The 18,324-nt window shown below is 39.0% G+C and overlaps 1 protein-coding gene across 4 annotated transcripts in view; it reads right to left on the bottom strand.

Annotated features, from left to right (window-relative positions):
* Positions 1 to 18,324, bottom strand: part of ANKRD13C (ankyrin repeat domain 13C) — a 94,381-nt gene that overhangs the window by 72,324 nt on the left and 3,733 nt on the right. For 3 of the 4 annotated variants that reach the window (XM_008956041.4, XM_003830607.5, XM_063607314.1), the window contains exon 2: positions 3,146 to 3,187. The exons of the other annotated variant lie outside the window; for it this stretch is intronic. In XM_008956041.4, the coding sequence (XP_008954289.1) occupies positions 3,146 to 3,187 (42 nt within the window). The remainder of the gene's footprint in view (positions 1 to 3,145; positions 3,188 to 18,324) is intronic. 4 annotated transcript variants of the gene reach the window in all.

The following is an 18,324-nucleotide window of genomic DNA, read 5'->3' as shown; positions in this document are numbered from 1 at the left end:
GATAGGCTTCATTTCACATTCAAATCCTGGTAAATCCATATTAACTACTAAAGTGCTAAATTAGGAAGGATTCCAGAATAGCAATCAGATTTGGCAAGTTGCATGTTGGCCAACTTTGATACAGACCATATCCTTTCTGAATGGTTCTTAGTGAAAAAGAGGGCAAAGCAATACACCATTAAAATAGATTTTAGAGCCAGGCACTCCCAAGTTGAAATTAAAACTTGGCTACTTTACTCTGGGCAAGTTTTGGGGCTAATGTTTTTCTTCCATAAAATGGAGATAATAATAGTACTTCACTCACATGGTTAAGAGTTAAATGAGTAAATACGTGTAAAGTACTAGGAAAAGCATCTGGTATATTGTAAATAATAAATTCTAGTTATTTTCTAAAGTTCCAATCCAATGTTCTTTGAAAAAAAAAAGCGCAAGTTTTTATTGATCAAATTCAGCTGGCTGTATCTGACATATTTTCACCAAGGTTGCTAGAGATGTCAATCATGGCCTGCCCTATCCACATTCCTGCTAAAGTAAACATACTTCCTTTGTATTCCTGATTCCCTCTCCTACCCCCAAATCTCACCCAAGTCAGTCTAGCTAAAGCTAATTTCACAGAAGCAAATACCTACCTTAAAGACCGATAATTCATAGGTCTGCCATCACCCATCACTTGTGGCTTGGCTTGAGATAAACTGGACCAATCAAACTTTTTGCTCAGAAATTTGCGAACCTAAGAAACCTATCTAGTTAGCAGTGAACACCAGAAAGTCATTAAAACTTAGGATCCTAAAAGAATTATTTTAGGTCTGTTCAATTTCAGTAAACAGGAAAAGTCAATCATGAAAAAGGAGAATACCGCAGATATAAAGAACAGCAGACACACCATAAGAGATTGAAAGATGATAAGGAAATAGGACAATGACTGATTCCTCCAAACATCTTGGTTCCCACTCTTCCTGAGACCTGGCTGGTACCTACTTCTTGAGTTTCTCTAACATGTAGCCTTTTAATGAATACTTCTTTACTTAGAAGTTACTCTAGTTAATCTTCCTTGTTAAGAAGAAAAAAAAAGCCATAACTATAACATTGAAGATACAGATTTGAATCACCAATTATATAGAATTAAAATAAAAATTAAGGTCAGGCACAGTGACTCACATCTGTAATCCCAGTGTTCTGGGAGGCCCAGGAGGGAGGATTGCTTGAGGCCAGGAGTTTGAGAATAGCCTGGGCAACATAGCGAGACCTCATTTCTAAAAATAAATTTAAAAGTTAGTTAGGTATGGTGGCATGTGCATCTAGTCCTTGCTACTTGGGAGGCTGGAGACAAGAGGATCACTTGAGCCCAGGAGTTTGAAGCCGCAGTGAGCTAGGATCGCACCACTATACCCCAGTTTGGGCAACGGAGCAAGACCCTGTCTCTAAAATAAAAATTATATTATCCTGTGGATCATACGCTTCATTTAAAGATTTGAACTTAAAAATCAAACTAGCAAAAGAACTTTGTTTTTCAACAAAACAAGTTCAAGCCAGGGCAACAAAGTGAGAACCTGTCTCTACATAAAATGAAAAAATTAGCCGGGCATGGTGGCATGTGCCTACAGTCCCAGCCACCCTGAAGGCTGAGACAGGAGGATCACTTGAGCTCAGGAGTTCTCAAGACTGCAGTGACCCATGATTGCATCATTGCACTCCAGCCTGGGGAACACAGCGACACCATGTTTCAAAAATAAAATAAAGGCCAGGCACGGTGGCTCATGCCTGTAATCCCAGCACTTTGTGAGGTCAAGGCGGGCGGATCACCTGAGGTCGGGAGTTCGAGATCGGCCTGACCAACATGGAAAAATCCCATCTCTACTAAAAATACAAAATTAGCCCTATAATCCCAGCTACTCCAGAGGCTGAGGCAGGAGAGTCGCTTGAACCCAGGAGGCAGAGATTGTGGTGAGCCAAGATTGCACCATTGCAGTCCAGCCTAGGCAATAAGAGTGAAATTCTGTCTCAAAATAAATAAATAAATAAAATAAAATAAAAACAAGTTCTAGCAATATCCCTAGGCCCATACATTCAGATCAAATGTTTACACTGACAGATACATTATACCATATAACAACAGATGTTCATAATGATACTTCTAGGTCATTGAAAAAAAAATCTTAACCGAAGTTCATTAGCCTGTCTAAAAATATACAATTATATTTCTTTAAAAAATTGTATCAGCTGGGCGTGGTGGCTCACACCTGTAATCCCAGCACTTTGGGAGGCCGAGGCAGGCGGATCATGAGGTCAGGAGATCGAGACCAGACTGGCCAACATGGTGAAGCCCTGTCTCTACTAAAAACACAAAAAATTAGCCAGGCGTGGTGGCATGCGCCTGTAGTCCCAGCTACTCAGGAGGCTGAAGCAGGAGAATTGCTTAAACCTGGGAGGCAGAGGTTGCAGTGAGCCAAGACTGCACCACTGTACTCCAGCCTGGGCAATAGAGCGAGACTCTGCCTCAAAAAAAAAAAAAAAATTTTTACTAAACACATTTAAAATATAAAAATCTAGTACTCAAAGCATTGCTATTCAGCTATCTAAAATCCTCACTTTCCAGAATAACCGGGGATCTAAATAACTAAAGTTTTACTGCACTTAGGAATAACCTACAAAAGTAGGTATCTTTTAAATCACCTGCCTATAAGGTTTTTTAATTAAATAATGACTACTTTAATAAATACTTAATAAACAAGTATTAAGTTTTTGCAATTATCTACCAAAGGCTCAACTTATGACTTTATATATATAAAATATTATATATTAAAAATCATATAAAACTCTAATATGAAAAGTATAATAATAAATCTTAATATTTGGAAATAAGTCTTCTAAAATTATAAATTCCTGCTTGATAAAACAACCAAGTAAGGGGAAAAAAACATAGTTTCAAAAGACATAAAAGTTAGTACAGGATTTCCACCAACACTTTTTAAAAAGGGCCATGGAAAACAAGAAAATATTTACTAATTTCAATATACTAAATTCTAAGTTCAATTAACAAATAAAATGAGTTTTTAAAAACTCAAAAGACAAAACTGATCTTAAAAATTTTAAACTGACTATATATAAATGAAGTTAAACATAAAAAAAGAAAATATTTACTAACCTTTATTTCCTAACATCACAGCAAGGTGTAAAGGAGTATTTCCTAAAAAAAATAAAATAAAATAAATAAATTAGAAGGTGTAAAAACATAAGAACATTTACTTAAAAGTGGTTTCAGCTCCTTCAGAAATTTCACTGGCAGATTTTAAGCAAAAATACTGTGACTGCAAAATAATATTGCTTATATAGCAAATTTAAAGTCAGAAGATACCATGATTTCTGAGTACAATGTACTCTCCAACCCCTCCAAAAAAAAGGATATCCATTTTGAGATTTATTTTTCAAACAGATTTCACAGATTCCTTTTGCTGCTAATTTCTCTTTCACATTATTCTTTGTTCATTTAGCAAACAATTTAAATATCTAGTCATCCTTGGGGACAAAAATCAGTAAGACTGAATCCCAGTTTTCAAGTTGTTTGGAAAGTCTGCTGTTAGAGACAAATATGAAAATAAATAATTATTATTATTTATTAAATAGAAGGGAGTATAGCCTGACTGTAGAACATATGGCAGAGCTCATAACTTTGCAGAGAGTTAAATATTGAAGAATGGACCACACTGAAATGAGCCTTAAAGAATTTGTTAGAAATCTGTAGGCGAACAAAAGCAACACTGCCTAGCATTCCAGATTTTTTTTAAAGTGATCCAAATCACCACTCAAGTGCAGAAACAATTTATATTTGGGAAACAAACAAACAGTTATTATTACTGGGGGTGAAGAAGTTATAGAAAACAGTAAAGAATGATATTGGAATGATGAGCAAAAGACAAAGACTTGAAAGCTGTGCTATGAAGTTTGGACTACATCCTATAGTTGATGTTATAGAATGACGAATTTAATTTCAAAATGATACCCTAAGCCATACTTATGATCTAAATGTTAAACCAACAGTAATATTTGAAATTAAAAAGTCAGTAAATAAAATTTGCTAAATTTCACATATCAGCAATTTTACGAAAGTCATCACATTAACAATTACGACCAAAATAATAAGCGAAACATTATCAAGGGATCACATGCAGGACATAAGAGATGTGCATGTGATAAATTCCAGTCTCAGCTTGACAAGAGATCGGCCATGATTCAAACACACACACACACACACACACACACACACACACACACGCACACACACTTTTGCTCAATAAAGGCAGAATGGAATGGGAATTGTTGGCAAAGTCAGCAAAATACTATTTTGAGCAAAATTTAGAAAACAGCACAAATAAATTCACTACACTAAAGTCATCTCCATGGCCGGGCACGGTGGCTCACGCCTGTAATCCCAGCACTTTGGGAAAGTGGCAGGCAGATCACCCGAGGTCAAGAGTTCAAGACCAGCCTGGCCAACATGGTGAAACCCCATCTCTACTAAAAATACAAAAATTAACCAGGCTTGGTGGCACCCGCCTGTGATCCCAGCTACTTGGGAGGCTGAGGCAGGAGAATTGCTTGAACCATGGGAGACAGAGGTTGCAGTGAGCCAAGGTCACTCCATTGCACTGCAGCCTGGGCGACAAGAGTGAAACTCTGTCTCAAAATAAATAAATAAAATAAAATAAAATAAAGTCATCTCTGTAATTAATTTTACCAAAAACAAAACAAAACCCTGGATTACAGAAAATCTCTTGATCTTAACTAGGGACAAAAAAACAAGACAGATTTGGAGATATAAGTGACATTATGTTTTTCAGAAATAAGAACTGGAGGTACAAATTTCCATTGGTACTTAGTACTTTAATATGAAAATATGCAATGAAGAAAGCATCTTTCAGCCGGGCGCGGTGGCTCACGCCTGTAATCCCAACACTTTGGGAGGCCAAAGGGGGCGGATCACCTGAGGTCGGGAGTTCAAGACCAGCCTGACCAAGATGGAGAAGCCCCATCTCTACTAAAAATACAAAATTAGCCAGGGGTGGTGGCGCATGCCTGTAATCCCAGCTACTGAGGAGGCTGAGGCAGGAGAATCGCTTGAACCTGGGAGGCGAAGGTTGCGGTGAACCAAGATGGCGGCATTGCACTCCAGCCTGGGCAAGAAGAGCGAAACTCCGTCTCACAAAAAAAAAAGAAAAGCATCTTTCATTATAGGCAGTTTTATATATGAATTTAGTAAAATTGATTTCTCTCTCCTCCCACGTAGAAATTGCATACCTATCTCATGAAGACATTAAAGAAACCATCCCTCCCCTCACAAACAACTGTATGTCGGCAATTTTTCAATTTTATCCAAAGGACAAATAAAGTTAGAGACACTCAAGTGAATTTTCCGCATTAGGAACTCTCAGTAAAGCACAGTTTTCATCCTACTACTAACTAATATGTTCAGTTCAAATAAAATGAAAATGTTTAAGAACAATTTTTTTGTGTGTGTGTGAGACAGAGTCTCATTCTGTTGTCCAGGCTGGAGTGCAGAGGCCGATCTGGGCTCACTGCAACCTCCGATCCCGGGTTCAGGTGGTTCTCCTGCTTCAGCCTCCCGAGTAGCTGGGATTACAGGCGAGTGCCACTACGCCCGGCTACTTTTTATATTTTTAGTAGAGATGGGGTTTCATCATGTTGGCCAGTCAGATCTCAAACTCCTGACCTCAGGTGATCCGCCCGCCTTGGTCTCCCAAAGTGCTGGGATTACAAGCATGAGCCACCACGCCCGGCCCTTAAGAACAATTTTAAAAACAGTTATACACTGATAGATTAGGAGCCGTCTGTGGGTCAGATTCATAAACTATTCAGTGCCTTCAGTCTTCAGCGTAATACAAGGTTAAAAAAATCAACATGAGCAAGTAACAATTTCCAATTTGATTGGTCTAGAATAAGGTCCTCTTCCTTCTTTTCAAAATATTGAACTAAATTTCCTAAGTTTAACTAAAAGTAGTCCTAAAAAGCAAACAAACTTGGCCGGGCGCGGTGGCTCACGCCTACAGTCACCGTACTTTGGAAAGCTGAAGTGAACATCTCACTTGAGGCCAGGAGTTCAGAACAGCCTGGCCAACATGGCAAAACCCCGTCTCTACTAAAAATAGCCGGGTGTGGTAGCGCACCCTGTAATCCAGCTGCTTGGGAAGCCGAAGTAGAAGAATCGCTTGAGTCCGGGTGGCAGAGGTTGCAGTGAGCCGAGATGGCGGCATTGCACTCCAGCCTAGGAAACAAAATGAGACCCTATCTCAAAAACAAAAAAAGCAAACAAACTTGTCGACAATTTGGTGCTAGAGACAAAAGGTCAACACCAACTATGCCAAAACCAAAGATTTACTTTGAGCTATCGTTCCATTTTTTTTTTTTTTTTTTTTTTTTTTTGAGACAGAGTCTCCCTCTTGTCACCCAGGCTGGAGTGCAGTGGCACGATCTCGGCTCACTGGAACCTCCGCCTCCCGGGTTTCAAGCAATTCTCCTGCCTCAGCCTCCCAAGTAGCTGGGATTACAGGTGCCCACCAACATACCCGGCTAATTTTTGGATTTTTAGTAGAGATAAAGGTTTCACCATGTTGCCCAGGCTGGTCTCAAATTCCTGGCCTCAAGTGATCCGCCCACCTTGGCCTCCCAAAATGCTAGGATTAGAGGAGTGAGCCACCGCGCTCGGCCTTCTAATTCCTTTTTATGTGCATTTTGACAAACTAAATTTTTCTAGCATTGTTTATCTCTTTTCATTTATTGGCATAAAATTTGTTCAAAATATCCGTTAATGATATACGATGACATTTGAATTTATACTGATGTAACACTTCTGATTCCTAATATCTGTTATTTGTGCCTTCTTTTTCTCTTGATCAGTATGTTTATTATTATTATTATTATTATTATTATGATTTTGAAACAGGGTCTTGCTCTGTCACCCAGGCTGGAGTATAGTGGCAAAATCATGGCTCACTGCAGCCTCAACCTTCCAGGCTCAAGTGATCCTCCCATCTCAGCCTCCCAAGTAGCTGGGATTACAGGCACACACCACCACACCCAACTAATTTTTTTAAAATTTTCAGTAGAGATGTCTCACTATGCTGCCTAAGCTGGTCTCAAACTTCTGGACTCAAGCAATCCTCCCACCTTGCCCTTCCAAAATATTGGGATTACAGGCATGAGTCACGGTGCCTGGTCTATTAATTTTATTCATCTTTTCAAAAAACAAAGCGTTGGCTTTGTTGCTCTATTTTTCTAATTTAATCATTCCTGCTCTTTTATTACTTCTATTTTATTTGGGTAAAATAAACTCAAATTGGGAAACTAAGCAACTTAAAATTGTTCTTCTAATTTCTTAAAACAGATTTGATGATTGATATTTTAGCCTTTTTCCTAATATATCTACCTTTTTAAAAATGTCTAGCTTATCTGCATGGTGATCAGAGAACAGGCAGTGTAATTTCAATCGTCTGAAATGTGTTGAGATTTGCTTTATGGTTGAGTCTGACCAATTTTTGTAAATGCTGTCTATATCCTTGCAAAAAAAAACTTTTTATTCTGCAGTTGTTGGGTTCAGCATTTCATAAAGATCCATTTTAATGGTGTTGTTCGTATTTTTTACATCCTTATTGATTTGTTGTTGTTGTTATTGTTGGCTTTTTTGGTAACAGGAATGTTAAAAATCTCCCACTATAATTGGGGGGTTTCTATGTCTTCTTGTAATTCTAGCAAGTTTTGCTCGATATATTTTGAAGCCATGTTATCAAGTGCAATCAAACTTAAAATTTTCATAGATTTTTGGTTAATTGAAACACTTTTCATTGTGAGACATGCACCTTTTTCTCAGATAATGTTTTCTGTTTTAAAACCTATTGGGGGCGGGCACGGTGGCTCATGCCTGTAATCCCAGCACTTTTGGAGGCCGAGGCAGACGGATCACGAGTTCAGGAGCTTGAGACCAGCCTAGCCAATATGGTGAAACCCCGTCTCTACTAAAAATACAAAAATTAGCCAGGTGTGGTGGCGCACGCCTGTAGTCCCGCTACTCAGGAGGCTGAGGCAGGAGAATCACTTGAACCCAGGAGGCGGAGGTTGCAGTCAGCCAAGATCACGCCACTTCACTCCAGCCCGGGCGACAGAGCGAGACTCCATCTCCAAAAACAACTATTGGGATATTAACACCATTATACCAACTTTTTTGAATTGGTATTTGCATGGAATATATTTTTCAATCCTCCCACTTTCAACTTTTTAACGTCCTGATGTTTTAGATATGTCTCCAACTGCATGCAGTTGGGTGTTTTTATCCTACAGTAAGACAATATCTGTCTTTTTAACTGAAGCATTTAATCCAGTTTCACATATACTTACTGATATATCAGGGTCTAAATCTACCATCTTTTTGTGTGTGTGTTTTTTTTTTTTTTTTGAGAAGTTTCATTCTGTCACCCAGGCTGGAGTGGAGTAGTACAATCTCGGCTCACTGCACCCTCCGCCTCCCAGGTTCAAGCGATTCTCCTGCCTCAGCCTCCCGAGTAGCTGGGATTACAGGCGTGCGCCACCACACCAGCTAATTTTTGTATTTTAGTAGAGACAGGGTTTCACCATGTTGGCCAGGCTGGTCTTGAACTCCTGACCTCAAGTGATCTGCCTGCCTCAGCCTCCCAAAGTGATGGGATTACAAGCGTGAGCCACTGCCAGCCCAGCCCCTTTTTGTGTTTTCTATTTGTTCTGCCTGTTCTATATCCCTTTTGCTTGTCTTTCTTACCTTCTTCTAGATTGACTATTTTTATTATTCCATTTTGTTTTTTAATCTATCTGGAAGGTATACATATTTTATTTTACTGTAGCAGGAAAGTGGCATGATACAAATTACATTTTAAAATCATTCTTGTCCTCATATAGAGAATGGATTGGAGGGGGACATAGGGAGACCAGTTATGAGTCTGGTGCAATATTCCCAGGAAAAAAATATAATTAAAATTGGTCAGTCTCAATGTGGTGGCAGAGACAGAAGTAGACTGGTTCAAAATAACTTGCTAATTACATGTGTATGGGGAGTAAGAAGTGGTGAAACAAAGAATGATCTCAGTGACTGGCTTGAGCAACTAGATAGTTAAGGATGTAATTTAAAAGAATGGGTGGCCAGGTGAAAGGGGAGGAGGCAGAAAATGATAACTCCATTTTGGACAAGTTAATTTTAAAATAACTGAGATTCCAAGTGAAGACAAATACAAAATCTAGACCTCAAAGGAGAAGTATAGGCTGGAGATATACATTTGGCAGTAAAAAAGAAGAGACAGGCCTGGAGCAGTGGCTCATGCATGTAATCCCAGCACTTTAGGAGGCAGAAGTGGGCAGATCATGAGGTCAGGAGTTCGAGATCAGCCTGACCAACATGTTGAAACCCCATTTCTACTAAAAATACAAAAATTAGCCGGGCATGGTGGCGCATGCCTATAATCCCAGCTACTCAGGAGGCTGAGGCAGGAGAATCGCTTGAACCCGGGAGGCAGAGGTTGCAGTGAGCTGAGATTGCCCATTGCACTCCAGCCTGGGTGACAGAGCGAGACTCCAACTCGGTGGAGGGGGGAATAAAAAAAAGAAGAGACGTTTACAATCATATGTATAAATTCCTGAATATCCCTTTTTGTATCAATAGTGGAAGAGGTAGCAATAGTTCCCTTTCTTCACTTCTCTATCTTTCAGGGAGAAAAAGAAGTACCATGCTCCAAATGGTAAAGAAAGAAAAACACACACACACACACACACACACACACACACACACACACACACACACACACACACAATAACACTTGCTGCTGCCCAGGAGGGGAACTAGATAGGTAGAGATGGGTGAAAGGGAAACTTTTAACAATGTATCCTTTTATTTTTAAGAATTCTAAAGCATGTGAATGTTATATCTATTCAACAAATTTTTAAATTTAAGTTAAGGAGAGTCCACCAGAGTCTAGACAGATAACCTAGGTGAAGAAGTCAAGGTGGCCGTGCTCCTGGATAATTATCCTTTGTTTTCTTAACCCCTCAAGAACATAGAGAAAAGAGGGGGTAAAAGCATCAGTACCTACTGAAGTTACAAATGAAACCTTCCATTACAAGTCCAAATTTTAATCATATTATCACAAGATTTATGAACTAGAAGTCAGTTCAACAATTCAATCCCTCTTTTTACAGATAAGAATATAAACAGAAATACCTTCTACTATGATGCCAAATATTATGCTCTGCTAATTCAGTATTTTAAATGGCAAAATCGTCATCATGATCACCTGGCTAACAGTGAATTTACTGTATTCACCAAGTATATCATAAAACTAAGTGCTCCAACATCCTAGTTACTTCCATCTACTATCTCCTCAGTTTTCTATGTCCTCAACCTGCTGCTTAAGCTAATTTATTACACAAAGGATAATAAAAACATAAAATAAACTTTGCTATCAACTTTTCATAATGTACTTTTTAAATCTGAAATTGAACACCTTCATTCTAACTTGGTAAACTAAATCGAATTGTTTTGTCGAACAAGTGAAAAACATCCAGTAATATTAAGACCACTTTAGCTTTTAGGTAGGTTGGTTTGTTTGAGACAAAGTCTCTCTATTGCCCAGGGTGGAGTGCGTGATGCCATCTCGGCTCACTGCAGCCTCTACCTCCTGTGCCTCAGCCTCCTGTGCCTCAGCCTCCTGACTAGCTGGGATTATAGGCGTGCACCACCATGCCCGACTAATTTTTGTATTTTTAGTAGGGATGGAGTTTAGCAAAACTATGTTGGCCAGGCAGGTCTCAAATTCCTAGCCTCAAGTGATCCGCCCACCTCAGCCTCCCAAAGTGCTGGGATTACAGGCATGAGCCACCGCACCAGGCTAACTTTAGTTTTAAAATATGCAAAAAACACTGGCCGGTACAGAGGCTGCAGCCTGTATTCCCAACAGTTTGGAACACTGAGGCGGGAGGATTGCTTGAGCCCAAGGAATTCAACACCAGTCCATGCAACATGGGGAGATCTTGTCTCTACAAACAATAATTTTTAAAAATTAGCTGGGGGCTGGGCATGGTGGCTCACGCCTGTAATTCCAGCACTTTCAGAGGCGAGGCGGATAGATCACCTGAGGTCAGGAGTTCAAGACCAGCCTGACAAACAAGGTGAAACCCCATCTCTACTAAAAATACAAAAATCAGCCAGGTGTGGTGGCAGGCGCCTGTAGTCCCAGCTATTCGGGAGGCTGAGACACGAGAATTGCTTAAACCGGGAGGTGGAGGTTGCAGTGAGCCGAGATCATGCCACTGCACTCAGCCTGGGCAACAGAGCAAGATTCCATCTCAAAAAAAAAAAAAAAAAAAAAAAATTAGCTGGGCATGGTAGTGTGGTATGCCTGTGGTCCCATCTACTCAGGAGGGTGAGGTGGGAGGATTGCCTGAGTGTCGGAGGTCAAGGCTGCAGAGTCGTGGTCACACTATTGCACTCCAGCCAGGATGACAAAGCGAGACCCTATCTCAAAAAAAAAAAAAAATGAATAAATGCAAATAATCAATAGAATGGGTGGCATTTAATGGGTATCTATTAAATGTGTTGGGCACTATGCTGTATATTTCTGATACCTTATTCATTTAATTTGCTCAATAATCCTATGAAACAAATATTATTCCTATTTCTCAAGAAGAAAAATAGACCTAATAATAGTTATTTTCCAAAATTACATACCTAGAAACTGGGACAGTTCATGACACAAAAATTTATATTCTTTTTACTGTATTAACAGTTTTCAAGCTTTTGAATCTCAGGACTCCTTTATACTTCTAAAAATTATTAAGGATCAAGAAACCTTTTGTATAGATATATCTATTGATATTTACCATATTAGAAATTAAGATTTTTAAAATTTTAAATGTATTAATTTTAGAACTATAATACTCATTACGTGTTAATATAAAATTTCCTATGAAAAAATTAACTACATTTTCCAAAACAAATAAGTGACATGAGCAGTCTATTTAAATTATTTAATTAAAAATAAAAATAAATTATGTTTCTTTAATGTCTGGCTTAACAGAAGACAGCAGCTAGGTTTTTATACATGCTTCGCACAAATTCACAGTTGATAAGAGTAGGAGTATTTGAATACCCTTTTCTGATATTTTTCTTTGCTACACACCAAAATTCACTTCTTAAAAGTTGGTTGCACAGCTGGGCGCGGTGGCTCACTCCTGTAATCCCAATACTTTGGGAGGACGAGGCAAGCAGATCACCTGAGGTAGGGAGTTTGAGACCAGCCTGACCAATATGGAGAAACCCCGTCTCTACTAAAAATACAAAATTAGCCGGGCGTGGTGGTGCATGCCTGAAATCCCAGCTACTCGGGAGGCTGAAGCAGGAGAATCGCTTGAACCCAGGAGGCAGAGGTTGCGGTGAGCCGAAATCGCACCATTGCACTCCAGCCTGAGCAAGAAGAGCAATATTCCGTCTCAAAAAAAAAAAAGATTGCAATGTGAAATCTAAAATCATATAAATAAGTTTTTTGTACTGTATTACACTGAAATATATTGGTCTGTCTTGTGCTTTGAATGGATCTTGTACTGATGCATGATTCTGTAACACCATGCACTGATCATTTGAAAAACACCGGTTGACCAGGTTATGGAAATCTTCAAATGTTGACATATTTCACTGTACAATAGCAAAAAAACCGTATTTGGCAATATCACCTCCAATCTGACTAGAACAGTCTTTTATGTACTGGGAACCCATCAAGCCTACCATGGTAGAGATAAGTTCTTCAAATTTCTACTTTTCATTTGAAAGCTTCAATTTTTTCATTCACAACAAATAACTGTCACTTGTTTTCCTTGAAGTCATAGGTTTACTTCATTATTTTCCAAAAAATATTTGCCATATATTCAAACTGTGATTAACTATAGTTTGTCTGTAAACTGTTCTTTAAAGTAAAAATGGTGTTCCATGAAAAAGGTGGCTAGCTCAGCTTACACTCAAATACCCCTCAAACTTTTTTCTAATACTTTTTTTTTCTATTTTTCTTTTCTTTCTTTTTAATAGAGACAGGGTCTCACTATGTTGACCAGGCTGGTCTCGAACTCCTGACCTCAAGTGATCCTCCCATCTCGTCCTCCCAAAGTGCTGGGATTACAGGTGTGAGCCACTGTGCCTGGCTTCCCCACTCAGTTTAACAATGCTTTCCCTTATTTACCCAGTCAGTATGCAGCAGAGGAGCAAAAGGCACAATCCCAATTGTGTCACAAATACCAAAAAAGCATGTACTCAAGATTAGGATGTAATAAAATTCATAATTTTTACAGTTTCATCAAAAACATTAAGTAAAATTGCCTTGTTTTAATTTTTAAAAATTAAAAATTAATTTGCATGGCAGTGAACAATACAATGACTACCAGCCCAGTTTGCTACTTTGACTTACACTAAGATGTCAACAATTTTACTCACCAGTGCTTTTGAACCACCAATGAAAATGTCTGCAGTGAAAAAGGCAAGCAATGACTAGATATTATAAAAATAGTTGCGACTTTGTGCACCCCCTAACTATAGAACAAAGCAGGAAATTGCAAGTACTAGTACAGAGCTCCAGGTTCTACAGACTCCTTCAAGTCTGATCCAAGCAAGCAGTAAAAGGGGATAATTTCTGCATTTTCTCTCAAAAATGCTAATATACTACTAAAATACACACACCATATCATCTGACATCAAATCCAGCATCAACTTCTACCAGCTCTATCTTATCACCCTCACAGTTTCCCCCAACTATAGTAGCTTTTTATACTGACCCTTGCCTCACACAACAGCCCGAGTGAGCCTTTTAAAATCAAATTGTGTCGGGCGGGCGCGGTGGCTCACGCCTGTAATCCCAGCATTTTGGGAGGTCCAGGCGGGTGGATCACGAGGTCAGGAGATCGAGACCATCCTGGCTAACATGGTGAAACCCCGTCTCTACTAAAAAATACAAAAAATTAGCCGGGCGTGGTGGCGGGCGCCTGTAGTCCCAGCTACTCGGGAGGCTGAGGCAGGAGAATGGTGTGAACCGGGGAGGCGGAGCTTGCAGTGAGCCGAGATCGCGCCACTGCACTCCAGCCTTGGTGACAGAGCGAGGCTCCGTCTCAAAAAAAAAAAAAAAAAAAAAAAAGGCAGTTCATAGAGAAGCATGGTCTCAAACTCAGATCTGATCAATACAGGAAAGACCTTTTCCCTTTTTCCTATCCCTATTTTACATACTTCAGTGTTGCTCTAAAACTGATCACCCAGCTCTCCCTCAAGAAAATAAATGGTGTAGGAACAGAACCATATTGTTTGTCTGCCTGGCCCCCATCCAATTCTCTAGGAACTGCACTCATTTTCTGGAACCCAAGCATTCTGATAATTACACTGTACTCTGAATTAAAGTAGATTTCTATGACTTAAGAATGGCATTAACTTGGGGCAGCTATCCGACCGAAAACTCAATTCTCCAATGAGTCCTCTAGAATTCAGGATGCCCAGGACCCAACATCACCAATAATCACCCATTTCTGCTACCTTTTTTGCCAAAGCTAAGAATTTCTATTCCTATTGCAGCCCAGTGCAGAAAAGGGGAGAAGAGGATCCTCCCTCCCTTTTAAGACATAGCTCTGCAGATGTGTTCTTATCACAACATTTGCAAGCAGTGGGTGAAGTTCTATAGTACTAATGGTGACACCATCAGGAAACACAGCCACTTAACCCAAGGACAGTCCTACTCTGTTGGAGATGCACATGGGGAAGAAAGACAAGAAAGAAGGAAGATGACATTCATCTAATAATGAAGATCAACTAAATCAACCCTGATCAATGGAGTAACATTTCACCACCAAATCACCCTCACACCCAGGTAAGGGGTATAACACACTTTAATGTGTTATAAACTTGAGCCTCTAGACACCACTTTCTTCCTAAGGGAAACTGAGGTCTATCCTACAAAAACAAAGTTTAAAAAGAAACCTACAAAACATAAAGCAAACAAACAAACATAAAACTACTAATGTTCTTTTAAACACAAGCCATCATTTTAACCCTCTCCTGGTTAAAATTGTTCACCAGTAGCTAAAATTTTTTTTTCCATGCAGAGATTAGCTTTATAGTCACCTCTTCTAAAAGAGATCTATTACATATTATTCTTTTGTATCACCCATGATGAAGGTTTTAGTGACTAAAAGTAGAGAAAAAAATATCAAAAGGAAGATACGAGATTTATACAGAATAAACCAAAATAAACATACTGTATGGCCATAAAATAGATTATCCTGTCTTCTCAATCCTCAAAAGCACATTTTTTTTTTTAGAGATGGAATTTAGCTCTTGTTGCCCAAGCTGGAGTGCAATAGTGCAATCTCAGCTCACCCCAACCTCCACCTCCCAGTCCTGCCTCAGCCTCCCGAGTAGCTAGGATTACAGGTGCGTGCGACCATGCCCGGCTAATGTTTTGTATTTTTAGTAGAAATGGGGTTTCACCATGTTAGCCAGGCTGGTCTTGAACTCCCGACCTCAGGTGATCCACCCGCCTTGGCCTCCCAAAGTGCTGAGATTACAGGCGTGGTGAGCCACCATGCCCAGCCTGCACCTTTTTAATCTTTCTGAAATTGAGATTTTTTCCAATCGCTGGCTAAAGAAATCTGCCAGCCATGAGGCAGAGATTTTACACATTAATCATTTCACTGTCACTTCCCTGAGGTACCTGCATCAGCAGGAATATTCTCAACTGAATTTTAACTTAAATTCAAAATCTCTAACATTGTGTGAAATAACTTCAAGAACATATTACAATGAAAATATTACAAGTAAATATGAAAATTAACAAGGAAATATGAAAATTAACCATATATAGAGAAGATGGCTTGTCACCTGCCAGGCAATGTAATTAAAGGCAAGAGAAACTGCCAAATTTCTCAGAATAAATCAGAAATTTTTCACATCTAGGAAAGGCTGGCTTGAGCAATTCATATGTTCAGGACTTTCATCACGTTGGCACCTAAAAGCTTCTGACTAGCATCCAAGAGAAGCTGCTTAGCTTCTTAAAGACATTTAACTCAAAGGAAAAAACAAAATTACAAGTCTAACCAATCAGAAGTACAGTCAAACCAAGAAAATCTTCTATACGTTTCATATTCTCAATTCTCAATTCTCAATAAGTAAAATTATTATCAATTATAAAAAATGTCTTGTCATCATGATCCTTTGCCAAACTATCAATGGCAAAAATTGATTCAGAAAAATCCTTACACTCTGACTATGGAAAAAGGCTTAGATTCAATCTTTTAATTTTACACTAAAGAAAAAAGTGGTATATAACCAAAGACATAGAGTTCCATAATTTTGTGTACTTTTAATATTTCTTCCCCACCCAAAAAACAGCTGTTATTAAGTGATGAGTCACAATCATTTGGCATATTTGAATGCAACATATACATGATTTTATAGCTGTTACTGTACTTAAACATACCTCAAGAAATATGTTTGGACCCAGAATACAATACTTCACAAAATAATTGATGACTCAAAAAAAAAAATTCCTACTCAACCAATATTTTACCACAAAAGTAAAAGCTCTATCCTTTCTTCTATTCAATTTAAGTCAGTAACTTGCAAATGCACACACACACCAAAAATTTTACCAAATCAGTGATAGTTTAAACTGAAATAGCTTATGAACTGAACTAAATAGTGACCAAATCAGGATTCAACAAGTTCTCCAGGTACAATAAAGGACCAAAACTAACAAAATAAAATGTAATAGCTCTAAAGTCCTGCGTTGAGGTTAAAAAAATAAATAAATACAAGAAGGGATAGAATGGAAAGACAGCAGATCACTTGAGAAAAAAACATAATTAAAAAATTAACATACTCTTGGCCGGGCATGGTGGCTCATGCCTGTAATCCCAGCACTTTTGTAGGCTGAGGTGGGCAGATCACTTGAGGTCAGGCGTTCCAGACCAGCCTGGCCAACATGGTGAAACCCTGTCTCTACTAAAAATACAAAAATACAAAAATTAGCCGGTGTGGTGGTGCATGCCTGTAGTCCTAGCTTCTCAGGAGGCTGAGACAGGAGAATTGCTTGAACCCAGGAGATGGAGGTTGCAGTGAGCCAAGATTGCACCACTGCACTCCAACCTGGGTGACAGAGTGAGATTCCATCACAAAAAATAATAAATTAATTAACATACTCTTGCACTGCATAACTAAGTATATGCTGCTTTACAGCAATATAGTCTCCCTGTTGTCTTTGCTCACAAGGCTAATATATCTCCAGCAATAAGGTTAGTTCTGCGCACCATCTTCTAAGGGAAGAATTAACAAACAAGTTCTACTAAACGATGATGATGAAGATTTTCATTTACTTATTTAACACACATATAGTATTTGCTATGTTTCAGGGACTATTCTAAATACTTCGCAAACAATGTGATGAGGAATGGATACAAAAGTTAGGAATATTTAACCTGAAGGTAATCTTGCCAAATATCTAAAGGGCTATCATGTGGACAAAGTAGCCCATTTATTTGGGCCGTTATATAAAAAAGAAATAACAAACAGGGCTAAGAGATCTGGGCTCCACAGAAAAACCTGAGCTGTCCAATGGTAGAATCTCTTTACAAGACTCTTGTAAGGAACAAATGAGAAAAAAAATATTTAAAAAATACATTAAAGAACTTTGCTATAAAACACCAAACGCACATTATGAGAATTGACTTCCTTGCAAATAGAGGGTCCTAATCAATAGAAATACTTACAAAGAGGTTCATGATATGCTTTGGAGTCCTTGCTATGATTCATAGCTTTGAGATTTATACTATATAACTTTAGTGACGTTTCCTTGCCTCTCTAGGCTTTACTTTTCTTATTTTTAAAATGAGTGTAAAACTATCTGCTTTGGGCTTGGCACGGTGGCTCACGCCTGTAATCCCAGCACTTTGGAAGGTTGAGGTGAGTGGATTACCTGAGGCCAGGAGTTTGAGATAGGCCTGGACAACACGGTGAAACCCAGTCTCTACTTAAAATACAAAAATTAGCCAGGCATGGTGGCACACGCCTGTGGTCCCAGCTACTCAGGAGGCTGAGGCAGAAGCATCACTTGAACCCAGGAGGCAGAGACTACAGCAAGAGCAGATCATTCCACTGCACTCCTTTGCAGGGCTGCTGTGAGGATTAAATGTTACAATGTATGTAAACACTTAGCACCCTGCTGACCCACTGGATAAATTGTGTCTATAATAAGGACAATAATCATCACTGTC

The sequence above is a fragment of the Pan paniscus genome, chromosome 1 (genome assembly GCF_029289425.2).
Source record: "Pan paniscus chromosome 1, NHGRI_mPanPan1-v2.0_pri, whole genome shotgun sequence".
NCBI classification, from domain to species: domain Eukaryota; kingdom Metazoa; phylum Chordata; class Mammalia; order Primates; family Hominidae; genus Pan; species Pan paniscus.
The sequence above is the reverse complement of the archived record's forward strand: the minus strand, read 5'-3'. Positions and strand labels throughout refer to the sequence as shown.